Source organism: Rhinolophus ferrumequinum (genome assembly GCF_004115265.2).
Source record: "Rhinolophus ferrumequinum isolate MPI-CBG mRhiFer1 chromosome 3 unlocalized genomic scaffold, mRhiFer1_v1.p scaffold_36_arrow_ctg1_4, whole genome shotgun sequence".
Classification (NCBI taxonomy): domain Eukaryota; kingdom Metazoa; phylum Chordata; class Mammalia; order Chiroptera; family Rhinolophidae; genus Rhinolophus; species Rhinolophus ferrumequinum.
The window spans coordinates 500879-511566 of NW_022680354.1; the positions used below are offsets into that span (position 1 = coordinate 500879).

The window sequence follows — 10688 nt, forward strand, 5'->3', positions numbered from 1 at the left end:
ACAATCGGGGCCTGAAAACTACTTGAAAGCAACAAGGAAGGGAATCAAACGTGTGCTTTAGCTTTTATCTCGCTAAAGCAGGACCAGAGGAGTTTACAGGTTCTGATGTCCCAAAGTCGTCTATGTGCTGTATGAGAAACAAACAAAGGTTTCTGGACCCTAGCAAATCAGTTTTGCTGTGAATTGTGGTGATGGAAGCCAACCGCCTGCTTGCACACCTGAATTCCCCTGCAGCACATAAATGACCCAGACCACAGGCCATGGCCGATGCCGGGTGGGAGAGGGGGGTCTCTTGGTCATTATTCTCCTCTGATGAAGGAATGGAGGTAAGAAAGCCCACTTCCTTCTCCTGACCCACGAGGCTGCCGCTGGGTACCTAGATCACTGGAACCAATACTTGCTGCCACGACAAAGGAGTCATTGCGTGTTAAGACGTGGTGCGAGTCACATGGAGGGTGGCGACACAGGTGTCCATGAGGCTATGAGACGGGCCTGGGCCGAGGCATCGTACTGGTTGTCAGGAGTGTCTGTGGCCGTGGCGGCCCCGTCATACAGTGGGGAGCCTGAGGACGAGGCAGCCGAGGCCGGGTGGGTGAGGGGTGCAGTGTGCGCGGAGGGCCCCCGGAAGAACTGGGCACCCAGCCCGCTGGACACGCCTGCTGGGGGAGCACCGGGCGAGACCGTGCCATTGCTCACAGACCACAGGCTGGGGTACTGGCTGGAATGGAAAAGGGGAGAAGCAGACAAGTCAGAGGCCTGAAACCAGGGGGGGCTCCGGACCAGCTGCACCAGGGGCACCAAACACCAAAAATCCCACTCCTGAGAACCGGGGTATATAGCATCTTCCAAACAGGTCATTTCCCCATATTACACAACTCATGGGTGTGTAAGACATTGTCCTGTCTGTTACAGAGAACGGAAACCCTGGGAACCGACTCCAGGTTATTTGCATGGGCGTAGCCCCTGGCCCAGTGTGGTTAGGTTTTGCTACAAAGACCTGGGCTGGTAGCTTTGCATTCTTTTTCAGCATTCCCAGACAGCCGGAATCAAAGGGCTCCTGGGATGGGCTGAAGCATCTGTGTCGACTAGCACCCCCACCCCCACCCCCACTGCAGGGATCCTCGGGGTGGCGTCAACACCCTGGGAAACATGACCCCATGAAAGGTGGACCTTGGAGAGACCCCACCCAGGCACCATGCCCAGCACTTTGTCCTGAGACGTCAGTACATAGCTGGCATCGTGCTGGACAGAAAGAAAGGGGCCTGGGAATGACACCCGGAAGCAAGTCCTGGTTCTGCCCTTAACCAGACGTGTCACTTTAGACTTGGCCTGGGACTACTTTTGAGGCTGTTTCCCAATCCATGAAAGGAGTTGGAAATAAATATTCAATCGTCTAGTCTAAGAACACAGATTTGAACAGCATCAAATGATGCTAACATTGTTCTGAGAAAATTGCTCTCTGATAGAAGAGTCGGCCTATGAATGAGGAATGAGACCTTATGCTATATTCTCTACCAAGCCATGTCCTGTGTTCAGATGGATCTGAACTTACACACATGCCTGAGGTAAGCGAGGTACCTTACTATCCCCATTTTACAGATGAAAAAACCTCAAGGCTCCAAGATGCCCAAATAGGACGGTACTGAAAACCTCAGGTGAGATCCTCACTGCCAGCAGCTTGTAACCTACACGTCATCTGATTTATGGGCAGGATTCTAAGTGACCTCAGAGCTCTTGGAAGTTTGCTGGTTTGTGCATTGTCTGCTTTAAGAGTAGCCAATTAAGTTCTTATTACAAAGGGATCATTTCCTACACAAAAAGAATTCAAATCTTAGGCGTTTTGATATTCTATATACAATAAAGTGCATTGCTTTTGAGATCAAGATAACTTGCGTACAGACTCGCTCTGCTGTGAGCCAACAACTTGTTCAATCATTTAATACCTTCGAGCCTATTTCATTGGAAAATGAGAATTGACTTCTAACTTTGTTAGTTTTTTATTATAAAAATTCTATGAAGAAAAGTAATACGTTTGCCAATCACCTTGATTTTTTAAGCCAATTTCCTTCTACAGAATTTTCAAGTAAGTAATAAAATAGTCATCATTATGTTACCCAGCATATGTGTTAAGGACTTTGATTCTATATCCACAGAAAAGCCAAAAAATGTACTTCTGTAACTCAATAATGGCTCCTGTCAAAAATGGTTCTGGAAACATTTCTTCAGAATTCACCCACTGACCCCAACACCCTGTAAAGACAGGCTGACACTGGGGTTATTCAGCGTCTTTTGCAGAAATGAGGCTCAGAATTTAAGAGATGTGTCCACCACATGAGCTGGTAATGGCAGGGCCAGGACAGGGCCATGGTTTCCCTCCCCTAAGGCCCATCGACCCGAGGGACCCACGGGTCCTCCCAGAGCACGACCGGGGGAGGGACTCAGGGCAGGGACTCAGCATGGTCACGTAAGCTGAGACCCCTGCACATATCTAGCTAATGGTCCAGTCACAAGTAAAAACCCAGCCACCCACAGATAAAGGCCAGTGAGTGGAACTGGCATGAGGTCACAGGCAGGGGGTACTTGGGACGTCTGCATCGTTTCCCAGACAGACGTTACCTGGCGCCCGCAGGTGGGCCGGTGCTGGCACACATGGGCAATGTGCTGGTGTGGGGGGGCACTCCAAGGCTGGACCAGTTGTCAGGGGACTGGAGCATGGGCAGACATGCAGGTGAGTTGTCAGAATAGGCTGCGGGATGCCAGAAAGCATCATTATTGATGGTGTCTTCCAAGAGCAACACAATGCAGTGAAATACTACAGCTCAACAACAATGAAAACAAAATGTGTGCAAGCAAATGAGAAAATGGTCCATCAGCCGGCTTCCTTGCTCATCGAAGGCTAATATTGATTGCCAGATGTACATATTTGAAAATATACACCAGTCAGCCCAGGCTTTTTCTGTATCATTAGACCAAGGGTGTCAAAACTGCGGCCTGCGGGCGGCCCGCAATCCATTGTTAATTGGCCCGCAGCAAATTCCAAAAATATACTTAGTTTACTTAAATAAACCAGGTGAGGCAATACGTACTTCACCTCGAGTAGGGGCCCGGCTGTTTGTGTACTTTACTGCATATGGCCCTTGGTGAAAAATGTTGAAAAAAGTTTGGACAGCCCTGCATTAAATCAACAGCTGCCCTCTGGACATGGAATCCTACAATCATTTGATTGGGGATTAATTATATTTTAAACTAAAAACACGTAAACTGTAACCTGCCTTTTCCCACACAGTGATTCAAGAACTGAAAGCCCTTTACAAACCATTACTCCAGGGCAAAATGTAAAATATGGTCTCCTAGCCTCAGAGACTAGCCTCTGGCTACACACGTCCCATGGCATTTCCTCACCAAATAAGCTCCTTTCATTTCAAATCAGCTTTAACTGCTTAATTGTTTTATGGTGTTCATTAGCTTTTTTCCTCCTTCTGGAGCCAGACAAAATTAAGTCTAGGCACACAGGGGGTGAGACAGAAATCAGGCAGGGGATCTTAGGGTCTCCCTGGAGCTCGTGAGACAAGGCCTGCACAAGACCTGCATCACCTGAGGGCTTATTCAAATGGCTGGGCCCACCACACATGCACAAAGTCTGGGAGAGTGTCCAGCGACCGCTGATCTGGGCACCACACTTGGAGAATCCCACTTAGGTCTAGGCCACCCAGGAATCCCTGTGCCTGGCTGACCCAACACAGCACTTTGCAGAGGCTCAGAAAACGTGCAAACCTGGGTGCCTAGAGCTGCCCACAGTTCTGGGCCCAGAAAGCTGGAGCAATGACTGACGCACACTCTACAGCCAGAGTCTCTCGGCGGGACCGCTCTGCGGGGGAGCCCACCGCGGTCCAAACCGGACAAGGCTCCTCTCGAGCCACACAGGAGCCAGGCTTGGGTGTGGGTTCTGGAGGGCTTCTCCCATCCTGCCCTCAAGAACCCAGTATATCCCTTTCCAAAAGTGGTCTTCCAGCCCCCCAAGCTTCTTGAACATACAACTTACTCGGAGAGTTGTTCCGATGCGTGTACGGGCTGGGGTAGGGTGATGGCCGGTGGTTCCTCAGGGTGGGGTACCTTTCGCAGCTGTGCGTGGAGGGAAGTGGCAGGGGGCCTCCAAACTGAGGATGGGGTGTGGCAGGTGGGCACAGTGCGCTGGTGCCGGGGATCAGCCAGGCCCCTGCTGTGAGAAAAGAATGCGGAGTAACTGGCATTTCATGACCTCCGCGTTTATAGGACAGGAGGGCTGAGACCCAGGAACGGTGTCTTTTCCTTGGAGTCCCTGATGAACTGGGGTTCATAGTGTCCACACTGAGTGTCCAGGCCAAGTCTGAAGGCGTCGGCCATCAGCCTCACACTGGAGGCCACAGGTTAACCAAGGTGCTGAGAAAACCTGGGAGACCCCAGCCTCAGCCACCCTGCTGCTTCCTCCACCATTCTCATTCAGACCCGCGACCACCCCAGAATCGTCCCGGCCTTAGCGGAGTTTTCTGTTGGGTTTTCCATTCCCCCAGGCCAATCAGCCTTCAGGTCCTAACTACTGAGCATGAAGAAAATGTCAAAGCAGGCAAAATTCAGAGCCAGACCCGCTCAACACACAGGGCCAGCCATGCAAGTCGCATCGCTGCGGCCTCCCACTAGCCACCGTCACACCAGGGAGCCACTGTCCCTGCCAGGGGCACCTTTTCTGCCACTTTCCTTCTGTTTTAGGCTCATTCTCCCCAACTACACACCGATCAGAAAATCACTGCAACACTGTCCTGTAGAACTCTGATTTCTTCTCCATTCTGTTGTCTGTCTGTTTATAGAGTTTTTGTTTGTTTTGGTTTTAGTTTAGAAAAGCCACCTCTGGGGGACAACTACTCTGGCTCCAATTTCCAAACTACAAATGGCTCTTGAGACAACACGTAAATGAAGGAGAGTCCGGATGTACCCCTCAAGCATGGGCCCTCCGCTGCCCGAGCAGCTGTCCACATGCCACTCCCACATGCGGCCCGCGAGCCACTTCAGGAGGGCTGATTGATAAATTAGCCTAGAAGATGACTTTTTGAAAAAAGAAAACAGCACAGAACACAACAGGAGTGTGCCCTGCTGGTTCACCGAGCCTCCTGAGGGGACAAGCGAACACCAACTTTTCTCTCCTGACAATATCAATTATTTAAACTCTCCAGCCTGCCCTGTGAGGAGAGGAGGCACAGCATTTTCTCCTCCTGGATGCCACCATCTGGGCCTGCAAACCTTGGCTGTGGCTCACAGAACTCCTAAAGGAAGCTGGACTTAAACCAGGCTTTGCCCATCCCGCGAGCCACTGTTTCCACCCAACCCAGCACGTGTTAATGCACCATTCCCAGAACTAAAGCTGGCGAAGGGAAAAAACCCATTTTGTTCATAAGCATCTCCCCAAAGATGCTCCTTCAGTTCTCAATCAATAACAAAAACAGAAACCACCTCAAAGTGGATATAAAGAGCGGGTCCTCCTCTTGCCCAACACGGCAGAGTCTAAACTCCCTCCAAGGTCTCGGTGATCTGGCCCAGCCATGGCTGGAGCTGCCTCGGAGCAAAACCAAAGAGCCCAGGTAACTCTGGCCCCAACTTCTGGCCGGATGAGCACCCACAAGTCTGGAGAGAGCAGAGGCTGAAGACTTCAGCATGCAACGGCACGCTGAGCCTGGCACAGCAAAGAGGCGAGTCTGCCCCCAACCACACCCAGAAGCCCAAGTCTGCTTGTGTCCAACTCAACCATTCCGTCCCGACATGGGGTACCTCAGGCACAGCACAACAAACCGTACATTGGGAGTACCCGGACTGCTGGCTGTCTCCGGGTTCTTCCATCATCTCTTTGTGATCGCTTCTGTCAAAAAAGTGTATGGAACTGTCAAGTAGGAGAACATTCAGAAAAGAGAATTTACAGCAATATTTCATCTTTCTGCATACTTCTCTGCCCAAAGGGCATAGTTAGAATTTTCTCACCTTTCCTTTGCATCAAGGAAAGCTTTTGCGAATGGATTGTATTTAATTTTAAGAGCTGTGATCTGAAGAAACAAAAAAAGTCACGTTAGTGTATTGTTCATAGCCAGGGGATTTAATTTGGCACCAAGAAATTGGGAAGCAGCAGTATTCTTTTAAAAATTCAAATATAAATCAGACTTCTTTCCAGGTATATTTTCCCATTTGGGTCTGAAGTGGCTGAGAAATTGTACTAGGTCATGAAGAATAGCACATTTATGAAAAGTTCTTCATTGCCGATTTTCTAAGTGGAATTCACAAGACACTGAATGTACTGCTGACAATATTCTGTGTGCGTAAATTAAACAGAGCTCAAAACATACCTGGGTCTGCCTAAGAAATAGTGATCTGCTAGTTCTAGCTGGTGGTCAACACTGACCGCGCCACTATCTACTCACAAAACGGCGGCATTCTGGATGTAAGATAGAGATTTCCAGGCATTAACAGCACTTTGTTTCCAGTGAAGAACTCTGACTGCTCAGGTGGAAGTCTGCCCACCCACCCTCTTCGGAAGATTTCCAGAATAAGATGCCCCTCTCTCACACAAGTCTTGGTCTCAAGAAATCCTCATAGTTCTTTACCTAAGTTTCACTCATCTTTTCAATTTGAGCATTTAGTAGATGCTCAAATTTAGACACTTTTACAGAGAATAAAAAGGGGGAAATGCTTGCCTGAGGACTTATTGTAAACTTTTCTCCCCTGTTCCAATTTTATAGTTATGCTAAATTATTTGAAAAGGCATTAATTTTCAGCCTGAAGTGCGCTAATCACACATGTGTCCCCACTGGCAGGAATCTCCAAGGGGACAGCACGCTGGGACCGCTGCCTCCGGCCCCCCTCACCTCCTCATTCTGATAAGCAGTCACAGCGATGAACTGGGTCTCCGGGAAGCAGTGGCTGGTGATCATGCGCTGGGGACCCCCAACTCTCACGATGTGGATTCGGGGCTCATACTTATGCAAGGAGTTCAGCATAATCTGAGGGAGACATAGACACGTGGGGCGGGGGCGACCACCAAGGTCCTAGTTAAGCTCACAGAACATCCATTGGCCCTGCAGCTGAGAAAAATGCACCCGCGATGCAGAAAATCCTGTCGCTCCTGCTGGAGTTGGTGGGGTCCCATCAGGTGCCGCTTCCCAGGACTATAGTTTGGAAAACGGCGTGAGACGCTACATATGGTTAAAGGCAACGAGCGCGCATCACGAAAGCCTGAGCTGGGAGAACGAAGCCCGGCGGCTTCCAGGACCACTTCGGACAACTCTCAATGCCTGAGCCTGTTTGCGGCTGCTGGAACGGGGTCGCCCAGTACCACCCCCCAGGTAAAGCGTTCTTTAGGAAAAGACAAATTTACAACTTTGTTCAGAATTCACGCAGTAAATAATGTGGCAGCTGTATAAGCCCTAACGTGACAGTTTACCATCAAGGGTGAGATCTTCTCTCCCCTTAGGGAAGTCGAGCACTAAAACGCAGGAGTTCCCCAAAGCCTGCGACCTGCCTGAGTCTTCAAGGCGAGACTTGAGCCCTCTCCAGGTTCCCCAGGCCCTGCGTGACCTCAGTTTACTATAAACAACACTGAAGGCTTGACTGAAGAAGGCTGTGGCATTTTCTCTAGGGCAGGCGTCATCTCCCGTGCAAGCGGCGACCCTTCCAAGACCCCGCCACGCAGAAGGCGCAGGCGGGCGGGCCCCTCTTCGCGCCCCGTCACACCTACCTGGCCCCCTCCGTTGAGCTTGTTGGTGAGCTTGACTTTGCTGAAGGAGACCGGCGCCTTCATCCAGTGCGCCCCGAAGTTGGGCGAGTCAGGATGGATGTAGACGCAGCTGGGCGCCTGCGGCTCCGGCTTGCCCCCCGGCACCCACTCCCCGTTCACGTACTTCCAGCGGTGATTGTCAGCCGCCACGAAGTCTAGCAGGAAGGAGTACATGGCGTTGGGGTCCAATCCGGATACGTTCACCTTCAGCACCGGGAACATCCTCCTGGAAAGAACAGAGCAGAGCAGGGCGACTCTGGATCTGAACCCTTAGACGGAAGGCAGAAAGCCTGGGACAGAGGCGTCTGTCATTTCAGGGCTAAGCGGAGCCTCCTTGGGAACTTACAATGGGGACTCCCAAGCTCCCCGCTTCCCAGAGCCCTCCTAGGCCCCCAGGCGTCCTCCACACTCTCCCACGTTCTCAGAGACAGAGGTGGCGAGGAGCTGAGCTAAGCCGGGCCGGGGAGCTCGCGGGTAGCCGGGACTCCTCCGAGCCCTCCTCCCCAGCCTTCCCAAATAAAGCCCCAGAAAGGTGATGGGTGGGGACCGCCAGGGTCTGTTCCCTGCCCTAGTGGAAATGTGCAATAAGACCTCCACCAGGAAAAAAAGTGTTGGACGTTAAGAAACTTTCCAGGCTGCCCGCCCGCGTGAGCGCAGAGCCCACGCTGGGTGGGGCAGCTCAGGCCGCGCACCCACCTGCCGTTCTTGGTCACGATCATCTCATTGGTGAGCTCCTTGAAGCGCAACCACAGCTCGCTCTCCTCCAGGCCCACGCGCAGCTCACGCTCCGTGGGGTCGCCCTTCTCGCTGCCGGCCTGCAGCTCGCTCTCCACGGCGCTCAGCAGGTGGTCCACTCGGTACTGCAGGCTCTTCCCAGCGCTCTCGGTGCCGGGGGAGCTCATCCTCCCACCCGCCCCTCCCCACCGCCCCCCAAGCCCCGACTCGCTACCCGAGAGCCACCTTCACCCCAGTCGGAGGCCACTCTTGCATAGAGGGGCCGCTGGGGCCAACACCCGCGAAGGCGACCAGGTCCTAGCACAGACCCGGGAGGAGGGCGAGGACAGCGACCTGGGGGAGGGGGGTCAGGGGGAAAGGGTGGGGGGAAGGTTATTCCACTTGAACTCCCGTGAGGAGCGACTAGTGTAGGTCTCTGGGGAAAGAAAATCGGTCTCCTCCCCATAAATAGAGCCACGGTGGCCACGGAGGGGGGTGCGGCGGATTGGGCCGCGCGCCTTTTGAAGTGCGGGGGCCGCTGTCCATTGGCCACGAGCGGCCATATCAGACCCGCAGGGCGGGCTAGGCAGCACCCGGGCCAACAATAGGCTCCCGCGCGCCTGTTTCATGTAAGTCGGAGGTCCACCCAGCGCGCCCCGGCCCAGTCCCTACACCTCCGCCCTCCCCCAAATGTTTGCACCTCCATCAAAGCGGCAGGGCGGACCCTGCGGGCTGGGAGGAGGTCGAGGTGGTGGGAGGAGTCGGGCGCCGGAACTTGCCCTGGTCCGCACGTCCTCTGGGGCTTGCCGGGCCGCCCACGATGCCTCCCAATTCCCTCCTCGCTCTCCAAGCACACCCGGATTCCGCAGGTGTGCCACCCTTAAGTCGCACCTGCTTAAGATGCTCACCTGCGTCCGGGCCGGATGTTCTCGGTCCCCCGCCAGAGAGCAGCGTGCACAGCCCGGCTTAAGGGCGCCGCGCCTGCGGTGCCCAAATCGTGCTGGTCTCGCGCCTCCGAAGACCCAGCCCTCCGCCGGGCAGTGTCCCATCCCGACAAGTCCCTGGCACCGCAGCACTTCAGGTAGCTCCACTAACACCCACGACCATGGAGCAGCCACCTGGCGTCCCCGATCCCGCATGCCTCACCTGTCTGGAAGGCGAAGCCCATGTATCGGTCCCGGGACCACAGAAGGAAATAGACGGAAATCAACCAAACGACCCCTTTTTGGAAGTTTTCTCGCTCCCCTTATAAAATCAGGACTTTGATGACGAGATCTGCTCGTGTACTGTGACCCCAGAGTTTTCTTGGCTTCTGTTTCTGGTTTTTGTTTTTGCGGAAGGTGGGAGGGGGGCAGGCCAAGGTATTCCCTGGCGAGCGGGGTTCGGGGTTCGGGTGCGTCTCCCCGCCCTGCGCTACAGCAGCGCCCGGCCGGGTGGGGAGAGGCTGGTTTATTACCTTTTGGTGAGAACCTCCGCGAGGAGAGCGAAGGAAAGGTGACAATGAGCAGGAAGTAGTTCAATAGGGTCCCTTTAAACAACATTCCTCCTAAAACGGGAGCCCTGGAAGGGGAAAGGAGGCAGAAGCTCGGCCTCGGAGCGTCGGCTGTGCGCCTCTGAACCCCTGGCCCACCACTGTAATGGGCTTGTGTTTCCAGCCTCAGTTTACCAATTTCTTCCTGTTCACACGCCCAGGACTCTGGGCAAAGTCAATGCATCGGGTGGCACACCCCGCTCAGAACAGCAGTGCGCCCTAGAAAGGGTCTGCCAGGGCAGGACGTGGAACTTGCGCCTCGCGTTAACTCTTCCCTGCCCGGCTCCTGTCCCCGCGCTCCTAGGTCCGGAATTGCAGAGAAGCGGTGGGAAGGGTCGGGGCCTCGCGAGCGGAGGACCGCTCCGCCACCGCATTCCCGGAGCCAGCCGGGGGGAAGGCGCCTGCCGCCCCAGGGGAGGGCTGAGCGCGCTTCCGGGGCTGCAATGCCGCCCGTTTCCAAATGGAGACAGCCATCGGGAAGCCCTGCACCTCGTTACTGTCCGCATTTCGGTTTCTTTTGTTATCAAGGATGCAAGGAAATGCCCAGGGGGGCCAACCCGCCAGGGAAGTTTCCTCCTGAAAACGACACCAAAATGACCTCTTCTGCTCCTGGCACCCGAACTGGACCCTCCTGAGCCGCCTGCCACCTGG

General features: G+C 53.8%; 1 protein-coding gene across 3 annotated transcripts; it reads right to left on the reverse strand.

Annotated features, from left to right (window-relative positions):
* Window positions 1–356: 356 nt before the first annotated feature.
* TBXT (T-box transcription factor T) lies at window positions 357–9502 on the reverse strand. 3 transcript variants are annotated; one of them, XM_033100439.1, is made up of 9 exons: window positions 9415–9502; window positions 8489–8860; window positions 7754–8018; window positions 6885–7019; window positions 6007–6068; window positions 5826–5887; window positions 4043–4219; window positions 2617–2746; window positions 357–718 (listed from the first exon to the last, which is right to left on the reverse strand). In XM_033100439.1, the coding sequence occupies exons 2-9, from the start codon at window positions 8692–8694 to the stop codon at window positions 445–447; spliced, it is 1311 nt and encodes a 436-aa protein (XP_032956330.1). In that variant the 5' UTR covers window positions 8695–8860; window positions 9415–9502; the 3' UTR covers window positions 357–444. The 3 variants fall into 3 exon arrangements, with proteins under 3 accessions (XP_032956330.1, XP_032956331.1, XP_032956333.1); XM_033100440.1 differs by lacking the exon at window positions 9415–9502 and having other exon boundaries at window positions 4043–4216; window positions 8489–8694; XM_033100442.1 differs by lacking the exons at window positions 4043–4219; window positions 9415–9502 and having other exon boundaries at window positions 8489–8694.
* Window positions 9503–10688: the final 1186 nt, after the last annotated feature.